This window comes from Sapajus apella, unplaced genomic scaffold, assembly GCF_009761245.1.
Source record: "Sapajus apella isolate SASKATOON/1434 unplaced genomic scaffold, GSC_monkey_1.0 scaffold54, whole genome shotgun sequence".
Lineage (NCBI taxonomy): Eukaryota > Metazoa > Chordata > Mammalia > Primates > Cebidae > Sapajus > Sapajus apella.
In genome coordinates, this window is record NW_022436994.1 from 4,415,596 (window position 1) to 4,428,808 (window position 13,213).

General features: G+C 50.9%; 1 protein-coding gene and 1 long non-coding RNA gene across 7 annotated transcripts in view; one reads left to right on the forward strand and one right to left on the reverse strand.

Moving 5' to 3' along the window:
• Positions 1–9,447, forward strand: part of COBL (cordon-bleu WH2 repeat protein) — a 288,288-nt gene extending 278,841 nt beyond the window's left edge. For all 6 annotated transcript variants that reach the window (XM_032244191.1, XM_032244196.1, XM_032244192.1 and 3 more), the window contains one exon: positions 8,057–9,447. In XM_032244191.1, coding sequence (XP_032100082.1) covers positions 8,057–8,074 — 18 coding nt within the window. In that variant the 3' untranslated portion in view covers positions 8,075–9,447. The remainder of the gene's footprint in view (positions 1–8,056) is intronic.
• Positions 954–13,213, reverse strand: part of LOC116527313 — a 16,797-nt gene continuing 4,537 nt past the window's right edge. The window contains exons 2-3 of the long non-coding RNA XR_004258488.1: positions 6,512–6,514; positions 954–976 (exon numbers count right to left, since the gene is read on the reverse strand). This is a non-coding gene — a long non-coding RNA (uncharacterized LOC116527313). The remainder of the gene's footprint in view (positions 977–6,511; positions 6,515–13,213) is intronic.

Sequence of the window (13,213 nt, forward strand, 5' to 3'; positions counted from 1 at the left end):
GGGGTAGGGGAGAGCCAGAGTCACTGTGTCCCTCACGTGTACTGACCAGCGTGGCAGATGCAGGCTCCCATCTGCAGGTGAGAAAGTCAGCCTCCCACATGGTAGGTGCCAGCTGCACTCCCCAGCTGCTTGGTGATGGTGATAGGTGGAATCTAAACCCCACTCTAACCCAAGCACGGTCCCACCCTAACCAAAGTTTCCACCGGTCCAGGGACAGGATGGAAGATCACCCATTTTGGGTCCCACGGAGCACACATCACAAACTCACCGTGCTCAGCCTGCACGGAGGCAGCCAGCCTTATTCATTCATTTATTCTTTCATTCAATCTTACGTGCTTGCATTCCAGCCTAATGTTGGACTGTTATGGAATCTGAAGTCCCTTGGGCAGAGCATGCACTTTCTGGATCTCCCCAGCTTCTCGCAGTTTGGACTTGTGCTGGTCTGCACTTTACTGCCCACCTGGCCCCTGAAGGCTGTGGAATCTGTGACCCCTGCAGTGAAATTCCCAGATTAAAGGGCTGCTCGGGCCAGATAGCTTCTGAAACCTGTTTCAATTCTGACATGATTCAGTAAACGGATTGACCCTCCATCCCTGCCCATCACTAGTGGATGTGGGGAGTTATGTTAGCAACTGGGAGGTTGGAAATAGATTTTATTTCCTGAGAGATTATTTCCAGATCCTAAGGTTATGTTTTCACTTGTACCCAAGGGGTTGGTGCTAAAGATTATCCTCACTTTCTCTTTTTCTTTTTTTTTTTTGAGACGGAGTCACACTGTTGCCAGGCTAGAGTTCAGTGGTGTGATCTCGGCTCACTGTAACCTCCGTCTCCTGGGTTCAAGTGATTCCCCTGCCTCAGCTTCCTGAGTAGCTGAGGCCACAGGTGCATGCCACCACGCCCAGCTAATTTTTTATATTTTAGTAGAGACGGGGTTTCACCATGGCCAGGATAGCCTTGATCTCCTGACTTCATGATCCTCCCGCCTCAGCCTCCCAAAGTGCTGGGATTACAGGCATGAGCCACCTTGCCCGGCCCCTATCCTCACTTTCTATATAAAGCAGGCCAGGCTCAGAGGAATGAGTTGCTTGGCTTGGCCACACAGGGCCTGGACTCAGACATGGATGAGTTTGGGCACAGGAAGTACTCATCTCTGACTCACAAGTTGTGTGCTTTGTAGAGAGCAGGCAACCCAGGAGACGCTGAGTGAGCCACTGTCACTTAGGACTGCTGGCACCATGGAGAAGGGAGACAGCTCTCCAGGTGCCCCACACCCTGCAGGCAGCCCTGCTGCGAAAGGCAGTCCCTTGAGGAATGGGTCCCCACGGACACCCAGAGGTCGCAACTTTGTTATCCTGTATGAGAACAGCCTGAGCACCCACTGATTTGGTGGCTCTCTGAGCTCCGCAGGGGCCATTTGTGATAGCTGTTGGGTCAGCTCCCCAGAGTTTGTCCCGGTTTGAGAGTGAGGCATTCATAGCTGTGTGATGTTGCCCTGAGACATCAGCCAACAAAGAATCTTGCCAGTCGTCACTGAATGCACAGCCCACCCCAGGATGCTGGGGAGAAAAATGTCCTTAAGATGGCAAGGGATGTGGCAAGTTTCATACCGTCTCCTCAGGACGGGCGGATGGCAATTAAAAATGACTTAGGGCTCTTTGGTTTTCTTTATGCTTTTGTTGTTTCTATGGAATTTATGTGTTGCTGAATGTATGTACTTATGTAAAATGAGGGAAAAGTGAAGAAATTGGGGTGAATGGCTAAAGCCAGGTCATAAAAATAAGCACAAATTCTGTTGAAGATAGCTCTTGCGTGCAGCTCTGAGGCATCTTCTCTGCCCCAGACACATGGCAGCCACCGATTTCAAGGACTGATCGTTGGAAGCCTCTCTGGAGGAGTATGAAGCTGTGAGGTTGGGATCAGCTCTGTCATTCTACTGATCCCAGGGTACATTTCTGAGTCTCTAAAACTGTTTCTCAATGTGAAGGCCATGGGACATCTCCATCTTGAATCATATTTTTCAGCCTACAAATCTGCAATTTTCCAGTGCTTTCCAAGTGACTTTACATTTAGGTTGGAGACAATTGTCTATCTCATTTGAGCCTTTCGTGCATTTTGAATTACACTGACTGGGGTTCCGTGAAGGCCATGACCGCACACTGTACTCATTGCTTTATAAAAGTCATCTCAGTGACTGATTGCTGGATCTTTTTCTTTTACCCTCTCCATCTTGTGCAGAGTCATGAAGGGCCTGGGGCCCAGAGAGGCTGAAACCTGGCCTGAGGTCCACAACTAGTAAGTGGAGGAGACAAATTTAACACTAGGACTTTCTGCTTCTGAGAGTGCGTTACTCTGCCTTACAGAAAGGAAAAAATAATAATAATAAGTTTGGGAATGGCCTGAAAGAACAGAGGAAGTTGTGTTGTGAGAAAAAAAGCGGGGAAATATGCACAGGCCACAGAGAGAGAGAGGCTGGGCCTGGACGAGGCCGTGGGCGTTGGTGCCACACGAGACCCAGGAGTGCTTGGAGGAAAGGTGACCTCGGCTGTAAAGTGCTGGCCGTGGTGGGAGCCGGGATTGGGTTTCTTGCCCAGTCTCAGCCATCTGTCAGCTGCTTCAAAGGGCATTCAAAAGTCCAGGTTTTTATTGTTTCTTGGATTAGTCTGAGTCGTGTGACCTGCCTTATCCACCCTGGAAAGTTCTAGGTAATGAATATTTATGTGGCATTTCTGAGGTTTTGATGCCCTGAGCTGTTTACAAGATGCTCCAGGGCTGAAAGCTGGGCCCTGAGTTCCTGGCTAAGTCCTACTTTGGAAACCACACTCCCTGAGTCTCATTGTAGTACCATGGGAGTGCCAGGCCCAGTGACCGCAGAGCCTTCCTGCACGTGACGCGTTATCACAGAACCACAGAAAGTCTGCTGAAGAAAACCTGCCCTAGGACAGGAATTGGGTGGTCGACCTGCCCTCCTGGCCTCTGTTCAGCGTTCATCAGGGAGACGCAGGCGCAGAGGGCCAAGGTGGCCTCACCTGGACCAATGATTCTTTCTCTTGCAGGCGTTAACTGACTACATGTCCTAGCAGTTTACCCTGTCTGCTCATTTGTGGTGAGAGTAGACCTGTGGTCACGAGAAACATTTGCAATTCGGGGAATGAATTACAATTTTCCTAACAAGCCTGGTTAGATGGCACTATTCTGCTGTGCATGGATCCTGGAGGTTATATTTTCTTTGTAGCAAATACACTTTGGTGTATATTTTGGCATGCAAACATCAAATCATATGGGCTTCGTCTCTTTATGATTTAGTTTTTATTTCACCTTTTGGACTTTTAAAGCTATGCTGGCTGGGCATGGTGGCTCACACCTGTAATCCCAGCATTTTGGGAGGCTGAGGCCAGAGGATTGCTCGAGGCCAGGAGTTTGAGACGAGTCTGGGCAGCATAACAAGACCCCCAGTCTCTACAAAAAGTAAAAATGAGCCAGGTGTGGTGGCATGGGCCTGTAGTCCCAGTTCCTTGTGAGGTGAAGGTAGGAGGATTCTTCGAGCTCACAAGTTCAAGGCTGTAGTGAGCTATGATCAGACCACTGTGCTGGCATCGACCTGGGTGACAGAGCAAGATCCTGTCTCTTAAAAAAATAACAAATGACATTTTTAAAAGAAAGAAAACTTTTAAAAGCTATGCTAAACTTGAGGAAAATACAGTAAATTCAGGGGCTCCCAGGTGGTACAGTGTGGGTTGGTTCTCTGTAGATTCTTAGTAGACATAGGGTTTCTTGGGTCTTCTTTTGGGTGTTCAGCGAGGGCTCCAGAACGGCATTGCTGGGAGCACATCGTGGGACAGAGGGGTGTCCCTGGCTTTCCCAGGGCTGGAGTGCGTGAGTCTGCAGGCTCTCCTCCCCCACTTAGCAGTGCAGCCGCCTCCTTTTAATGAGGGTGCTCAGCTGTGCTGGGAAGGTTTTCTGGGACAGTCGCAGGCAAGCTGGACGATTGGTCACCCAACCTGTAATACACAAGTTTCACATTGGCAGTCCCGCTGCCCATGATCATATACAAAAGGATAAATTTGATGTGGGAGGAATAATTACCTTAACAGTGACTTTGCCATTTTTCAAGGCAATTGAAATTACATTTGCCTTCATGGTGTGAATCCAATAATGTCTCTGCCTCTGTATTTGTGACTGTCAGAGAAACTCCCAGCTGAGTTTTTCCTCCGGCTCCAAATAAGAGCATTTGCAGCTCTGCTGCGTGTGTGCTCACTTCCTCAGTGGCACACCCACTCCTACCAAAGGCAGTGTTCAGATCTGCCCCCACCCCACCCCATACTCAGCGCTTGCTTCTACTTATGAAAGATACGGCTGTATGCGTCTGTCTCTGTTTTAAGTGCATTATTTCAGAAGGCCCGGAATGTACAAGTACCCTCCTAATCCATGTGTATATGTAAAACATTCATGTCTAGTACTTCGTTCCACAAGCATTTCCGGAGAACCTACCAGGGTCTGGGCACTGTTGGAGCTGCTTGTGTGAGACGCATCATCTGTGTTCTCGGGAGCTCTCAGCCAGAGGAAGGGGGCGGGACCTGGAGTCTGTTGTCAGCCTTAGTAGCTTTTCAAAAGAACCTGAGGTGGGCTAATCCTGATGACAGAGGGGACAGTACTCCTGGGTTCCAGGACTCATAGCACAACTAAGTGGATCTTTCCTCCCCAGAGGGCAGCAGAGCAAGCATCTACCCCAACACCTTCCTGGAAGTCAAGGCCACAGCTCCCCTTTGACAGGTGCAAAAATGGGGCACAGACGTCGTAAGTGACTTCCCCCAGCCCTTCCGTAGGTCCTTCTGCTGCTGGGCCCAGACACCTTATCAGCTCCTCGCTGCATTGGGAAATGTGCCAGTGATCCAAGCTCCGGTCTCTTGTCTGGACCCTCACAGGTGCCTGTTTTCCCACGGCAGGAGTTAATTGATGTGGGCCACATGTGTCAGGACACTTGGCCTTGACCACAGACCTTGTGAGAAATGATTAGACATGTGACAGTAACAGGAGGCCCCAAGCCGGGAAAGAGAAACAACGCAGCAGCTCTCCTTTCGTCTAAGCCCCAGGTCTTCATGTGTGCGTTAGAGAACTCCCAGTTGCTGTGACCGGGGAATGGTGATTTCTATCAGGACGTGAATGTCACCCACAGTGCTGTTGCCCACCCCTGGGTTTGGCTGCTCGTGATGTAAACCTGTGGTATGCTCTGGTTAAGGTGGAATTGTTCGGAGGCACGGGTCAGTTCTGCCTTGATAGACTTTGCATGTGACTCTTCTGCCTATTGCAACTCTACCAAGTCAGCTGCCTCTTCTGCCAGTAGCACGGGGGAAGCCTGTTGCGAGAAGCACCCCTACCCCAGTGACCGCCCTCGGCCAGCAAATGCTGTTCTCCACTCCTCTAAAACTGTTCCTCACACTCGACCAGCTCATTCCTCACTCATCCTTTTGCCCCTTTATTAACCTCATGTCTTTAGAAAGCCTCCCTCAGTCTAGATTAGGTTTCCAGGACGGCGTCACATCATTTTTCCTGCATAATGCAAACTGCAGCTCTAATTTCTCTGCAATTGGTGTGGCCTTTGTTGCATGCTTGCCTCCCCTTCCACATCATGAGTTCCGTGGGTCTTGTCCATCGCGTCACGTGATGGAAAGGCAGACAGGCTCCCTGGGGCCTCCTTGATAAGGACATCAATCCCTTCGTGAGGTTTGACCCCCATGACCATCATATCACAGAGTCACACCTTTAATACCACCATCTTGGTGGTCAGGATTTCAGCACGTGAATTTGGGAGCACACAAGCATTCAGACCATAACACTCCCCCTATTAATAAGTGGGGCCCTCAGGAAACGTCTGGCTAAGTGGGGCACTGCATTTGTACAAGTAGATCAGGGGGATCCAATCTTTTGTCTTCCCTAGGCCATCCTAGAAGAAGAATTGTCTTGTGCCACTTATAAAATACACTAACGATAGCTGATGAGATTAAAAAACAATTGCAAAAAAATCTCATGATGTTTTAAGAAAGTTGACAAATTTGTGTTGGGACACATTTATAGTGGTCCCAGGCCGTGTACTGGACAGGCTTGAAGTAGACATTAAATCCCTTGCCATGGGAGTCCAGGAAGAGGGCCCAAGGGAACCTAGAGAAGAGAGGGACGTGGAGGAGCTTCAGGAAAAGGACAAGTGCGCCCAGTGTCAGACAGGCCCGAGTGGTGTCCGTCTTCCCAGTGCTTCTGGGTTTTGGGGCTTCACTTCCTCATCTGTAAGACTGATGCAAGGGATGCGTGAGAGAGCATGCACAGGGGAGCGTCCGCATCTGGCTCAGAGAAGATGCAGCAGAAAGGAGGCTGTGTTCAGGGCTGTCCTCACAGACCTTCTCACACTCCAGCTTCCTTGTGAAGGCTGCCAGGGAGGGATGACTAGCAGGATCCAGAGACCCCAAGGCCAAGGGAACTGGGAGGTGGGCCCTGGGGTCCCGGTCCAGACAGAGGACACTGCCTATTGGGCTGTGTGGGTGCCCTCTGCTCAAATGGCCTGGAAGGATCGTGACTGACTAGCATTTGATGTGAGGCGAGTTACCCTCTATAACTTTAGTTTCTTCGTCTTTATATTGGAGACACACGCGTAATAATGACAGTAATAAATTGTTTGTTTGAGCTGATGTTTTAATGAGTGGACTTGTGTCATGCTTTAAATGGTGTCTGGCACATGCAGGCACACAGGAAAGATTCTAGATACTTTCCACGTGGTAGTGGTGGTGGTAATTGTGGTGATGGTGGCAGCGGTGATGGTGGTGGTAGCAGTGGTGGCAGTGGTGGTGGTGGTAACTGTGGTGGTGGTGGCAGTGGTGATGGTGGTAACTGTGGTGGTGGTGGCAGTGGTGTTGGTGTGGTAATTGTGATGGTGGCAGTGGTGGTGGTGGTGATGGTAGTGGTAATTGTGGTGGTGGTGGCAGTGGTGGCAGTGGTGATGGTGGTGGTAATTGTGGTGCTGGTGGCAGTGGTGATGGTGTAGTAACTGTGGTGGTGGTGGCAGTGGTGGCAGTGGTGGTGGTGGTGATGGTGTGGTAACTGTGGTGGTGGTGGCAGTGGTGGCAGTGGTGATGGTGGTAACTGTGGTGGTGGTGGCAGTGGTGGCAGTGGTGGTGGTGGTAACTGTGGTGGTGGTGGCAGTGGTGGTGGTGGTGATGGTGGTAACTGTGGTGGTGGTGGCAGTGGTGGCAGTGGTGATGGTGGTGGTAATTGTGGGGGTGGTGACGGTGGTGCTGGTGGTGGTTGGTGTCAAGACATATACGTATCCTTGGATGTTCACTTTGATAACACTGAAAAATGGCACATGCTGCCCAAGTCATAGCACAGCTAAGTTTAGAATGTGCTGAACTCGATGAAATGCTAGTGACAAATCAGTGTTCTCTTCACTCGGCTTGACGTGAATCCATCCCTCTTCTTAAAAACATGGTTTGATTTTTGCCTTTAGAGGCAGGGGATTTTTCCTTCAGAATTCCACAAGTCAATTTTCTGCAGTCAGGTTGCAGGGCTGAACTCACAGTGGAAGTCTGAGCCTCGCATCACACGGAATAGGAACTTGTGAGCTGGCATTTCTTCATTCACGCCACATATTACGCAGTACTCAGGAAGCTCTGTGCACCGGGGATGGGGTGGTGAGTCTGCCGTCACTGTTGCCATGAAACGCCCCGACTCCAGTGTCAGGAGACAAACCTGCCAAACACTCTAGCAGGCCAGGGGACCAGAGGGAGGGACGGGCAACAGATGGGTCTGCGAAAATGGCAGGGACCTGCAGGTATGTCTGTGGACTCTCTGGTGACTTCCTGCTGTCACTGAAAGCCCCTAAGCGTATATTTGTTTCAGAAAGATGTATTAGTTGGGACAATAAGTAGCATGGGTGTCAGTGTAAAGTGTCAGTAGGTTTCAGGAGTTCTGTGGCAAGCGTGGCTGTGCACAGAGCTCTCTACCACTGGAAGAGCTGCACCCGGGGCTTCTTGACAGATACCAAATAACTGCGAATCTCTCTTCCCTGCAGGTGCCCTTGCTCGTGTGAATGAAGAGGCCAGAGAATTGCAGAAACCCACCTGTAAGACGCCCACAGGCATCACTCAAGGAGTCTACATAGCCAGGAACATCGAGTTTTGGTGTGACTTTCTTGTCTACAGGCCAAAATGCGCGCAGTTGATTTTGGAAGGAATCAAAAGGAAAGGAGGAGACGCTGCGTTGCTGCGCAGCTCGTGTGCCAAGGAAATGTGTTTTGCCTCTGAATATCTTAAGTTGCCAATAAACGATTCTTGTTGGCAGGTTGATGGGAATATAAATGCTGGAACCCGGCACTCACACTTAATTATATTTATGAGCGAAGTGAAAAGAATCATGCCTTAGACTGATTTTGGACTTCTGAGACTTTTACCACATACAGATGGATGAAACCACTTACTGATTTAAGATCTTTTGAATTCTAGAAAAATATGTATAAATCCATTGGAACAACCTGAACGTGATATGCTCCATGACGCTGAGAGTTTTGCTAGCAAGAAAGAAAAAAAAAGAAAAAAAAAAAAACAAAACCAACATTGGGAGGCTTTTCAAAGGTGACTTTGTTAGGTAATCAAACCACTGGATTCTTCTTCCTCAAATATTTGGAGCTACCACTTCATGGAGGGTCACAGTCATGATCTAACCAACTAAACTTTTAAAAATCAACTATTACCACCCAGAAAACAGTCCTGTGTGATCCTGTGGCCAGGGCACGTCTGAGTCCACCAAGGGTGGTGGGTGGCTGAGGTCACAACACCACTGGAGTGGATGGGCAGTGCCCCACATGGACAGCTGTTCCCCAGGCTATGAAGTGGCATCGGCCTCCCCAGCGTGCCTGTGCACAGAGCCTGGTGACTTCCCTGGGAGCCTTGTGAAATCCTGCAGACGGCCAAGGAGCAGGGATGTTGGATGCCCGCCCGTCACAGAGTTCAGATCAAAGTTGCACTGAGAGTGTCACAATTTTGGTTCAGCCTTGATGCATTTGCCCAACAGCTCACTGGCTCCCTTTGTATTATATCGTGGTCTTCTAGCACATGGTGCTCAGTCACCAGTATTTATAATGAGATTTAACTACAGCCATAGTTTTTCATATGTGTATCTCTAAAACATTTTGTTATATTGGGAAAAAAACACAAAGTAATAGTAATCAAGATGCATTTATGAAATAAAATCTGTATCTGAGTGAGAAAGCAAGGATGGTGAGGTCACTTTCATGTTTCACAGCGATCTCAGATCTGGGCCTCAGGTAGAATAGAAGGTGTTCTGCGGTCACTGATGAACGTTGCTAAACGCTTGGTGAGGCAAGACCTACCAGCCAATTGCTCTTCATTACAGCTATCTACTATTTGTCTTTTAGTGCCACAAATAAAGGAAAATCAAATCTTCGCTGTTGTGTGAATTCATACTACAATTGGTTTCAATACCCCTCTTCCAAAATGGGAAGGACAGATTCATTTATTCAACCACCACACGTTTCTGGCTGCCTCCTGCACTCCTCAGTTCCCTGGGTTACTCACAGCCGACAAAAACAGGAAAAAATCCCCATACCTGTGAAATTCACGTTATGTTACTGTGGAGGAGACAGACCATAGCCGTAATGTAAGTAAGAAAAATGTTGAGTACATTTAGATGCTGATGAGTGTGAAGAAGAAAAACCATCAGGGGGTCAGGTGTAGTGGTTCATGCCTGTAATGCCAGCACTTTGGGAGGCAGAGGCGGGTGGATCACCTGAGGTCAGGAGTTCAAGATCAGCCTGACCAACCTGGTGAAACACCGTCTCTACTAAAAATACCAAGATTAGCCAGCGTCGTGGCCCACGCCTGTAGTCCCAGCTACTCGGGAGACTGAGGCAAGAGAATCACTTGAACCCAGGAGGCGGAAGTTGCAGTGAGCTGAGATTGTATCACTGTACGCCAGCCTGGATGACAGCGTGAGACTGTCTCAAAAAAAAGAAAAACCAGGAAAGGGGGATGAAGGAGACAGGACGATGAAGAAGGGCCCAGTGAGAAGGTGACTGTTGAGTAAAAACATGAAGTAAGTGAGGGAGCAAACCTGGGATGGACACGTGACTGGCAGCGAGTGGAATGAGTGCAAAGGCCCTGGGGCGGGGCGCTGCCTAGGTGTTAGGGGCACAGGAAGGCCACTGTCAGGAATGGGAGGTCGGGCAGACACAGTGTCGCTGGCCTCTGCCCCTGGTCCTCACGTATTGCATGGTGTCCTCCTTCTCAGAGCAGCTCTGCTCCCAGCCAGACCAAGGGGGCAGCAGACAGAAGGGGACCAGAGGTGGGCTTCGGGAGGGACGAGAGGGCACCCACCTCCCAAGTTCATTTTCCTTGTGAGAGGAGGGGGACCCACTTTAGGCTAAATCTACTCCTGAAATTGTGTTGCCTTCTGCATCTCCAGCTGTGCAGAAGCCTCGGTTGTGAAGTGTGGAATATGGAAGAATGACAGCCTCCGGCCTTACTTTGGTCTTCTTGCAGAATGTTTCATGATTATTCTTGGTTCATGTTCTCAGTGAGCCCAGGTGGTGTGAAGGCAATGTCTTCCAGATGAGCACACTGAAGGTTTAGAGGATTGAGTGCCTCGGTGACGTTCTCAGTCTTGAAACGTGCTCCTGTGACTCTGGATTGCCCGCAGTTAAGTCTAAACCACTCACCTACAGGACTCTTAGTGCCTAGATCCACACTGCCCACACACACACACACTGCCACCTCCCAAGTCCCTGGCCGCAACTTCTGCCTCCCTGTCCTGTATCAACATCAGGCAACCAACAAGTTCCTGAATGCACCCGGGAGCTCCTGTGGGCCCCCTTGCATTTCCCTGCCAGAGATGCCAGCATCCTCACTGCCCACCCGCATATACCCGAAAGGCCAACCCTGTCCTCGAGACGCCACCCTCTGTGTGTCTCCACCACTGTCAAGGTCAAACTCTCCTCCCTGCACCCTCTGTGCCCGCATCTGCTTCTGTTCCCTCTGCCTGTCCCCCCACGTCACCTTCCCCTCTGGGGCTCACACCGGTCTTTCTGATTATAGCCGGGAGCCGGGGCCACGTGCAGCTCTGCATGAACTTTCCAGGCCAAGATCCCAGGAAAAGTCCTGGTCACGTCGGTTATCCCTGCATATTATTACTGGCGTTCTCTCTCCTTCCCAAACTGTCCCAGTTCAGGTCATAAATCCTATGGTATTTTTAGTGCCTGGCTCAGGTGAGGTATTCAGTAAATGTTCCATGAAGGAGTGAATATCCGGGAGGAAGCAGCAGGGGGAGTCTGGCCTGGTTGAGAGCCCAGGGCTCTTCGGCCTAGTCTGGACTTCTATTGTCTTCCTGCCTCTATATCACACATCGTCTGAAGTGAGGTGACAACTTCGCATTGTCTCCCTGCCTCTATATCACACATCACACCCGGAAGGGAGCCCACGTGGGTCCTTCCAGGCCTCCTGCCAGGCTGTGGAGAGCCTCCTGGATGGCTGTGGCTTCTGAAACTGACTGTCCCAAGGCAGGACCTGGATCACGCCTCCTGCCCGGGTTTAGCAGGGCAGTGCATGTGCAACCTGCCTGACAATCCCACACCGCCTCTTGGACACGGATGCTGTCATGTCCTGCTCTGGGCATCTCTGCGTAACCTCAGACAGTCCTTTCTGTGCTGATAGTCCCCATGCAGTCCTGGGCAGCCTTTCACCGAAGCTCCTGATCTCAGATTTTAGTTACCTACCAGATCTCTCACTGGCATGCTCGGCCAACTGGCAGTGCCGCACCCTGAGCAGCTGTCGCACACCCTGCCCCACTGCACGCACCAGCGAGGACGGCTGCCTCAGAGACCATCCAGACAGGAGGACAAAGGAAGCAGCTCCGCCATCTCCACAGGTGTCTCCCGCAGCCATCAGACATCTGCTGTTTCCACTCCATGGCCTCGCTGGTCACCGTCCTAAGTGTGGCCTCTGACCTGTTCCCTCTTCCTTACACTGACCTCAGAGCTAACCAAGCACCGGCGCCTTCCCAGACCTGGGAAGCTCGCTGAGGGCAGCTCACTGTGCTCAGGTGGAGAGTGGAGAAGTGACAGGGAACCCAGCACTAAGCCATGGGGCAGGCTGACCTTTATCATCCTGACATCAGGGTCAGATTTCTCAACTGGTTTGGAATTGAAAAGGAACAAAAGGGTCATCACATCCATTCCAGAAACAAAACAAGGGAGAAAGAAAAGGGGCAAAGAGGAAGACCAATACGACCACCGAACTCAAAGCCCAGCAGAGCCGTCCCCCCAGCCCAGAAGTCCATGGCTCTGTTCACCCTTCTTATCTCGACCCCGTGGGTGATGCTGACTCAGCCCTGGGCAGGTCCCATGGCAGCTCTAGCTCACTCCTTATAGGAGGGACTTTCTGCACAAAATGACATCTCCCAAGTGCAGTTCTGAAATCTGACCAATCGGGAATCTTCCTCTGGGATGGAGGCACAGGGGGAGCAAGGAGAGGGAGGGAAGAGGGGCGTCCAGGAAGGCTACCTTCCCCTTCTTCATTCCCCACATCTTTCTGACTCCTGTGCTGTGTAAGGGGGCTTCCCAGGGCCCAGACACCTCTGCGGATGTGATTCCTCCTGGTTTGATGCACTGCATGGGGATGTGGCGCTTGGGCACAGGTGTGCCTGCTCCTGTGGACTCGGATTCTGAGCTACTGACTGACCCTGGCTTTTGCCCCAGACCAAGGGGCTTTATTGGAGTGGAGATCTATGGATGCTTTTCTTACTCTTAGGATTGTTATTTTGTCCTATCACAAAGAACCATACTGTCACTGGGGAGGGGACTGGACTGGCTGCTGGGAGGCAGGAGGGAGAGCTGGGAAGATCCAGGCAGGGGACAGTGATGTTGGATTTGGACAGCAGCTATCTAGGAAATATGGGGAAGCTGAACCCTGTCTGGGCGTGGCAGGCTGTGGTGTCCACTTGATTGATTGGGAAGGAAGGGGAGGGGGCTGAGGGGAGGTTTCCAGCAGCCTGAGGCACGCAGGCTGGACCGCTGGCTCTGACGGGCACCAGGCTGGACCGCTGGCTCTGACGGGCACCAGGCTGGACCGCTGGCTCTGAAGGGCACGCAGGCTGCACCGCTGGCTCGGACAGGCACGCAGGCTGAACTGCTGGCTCTGATGGGCACCGAGCTGTACCG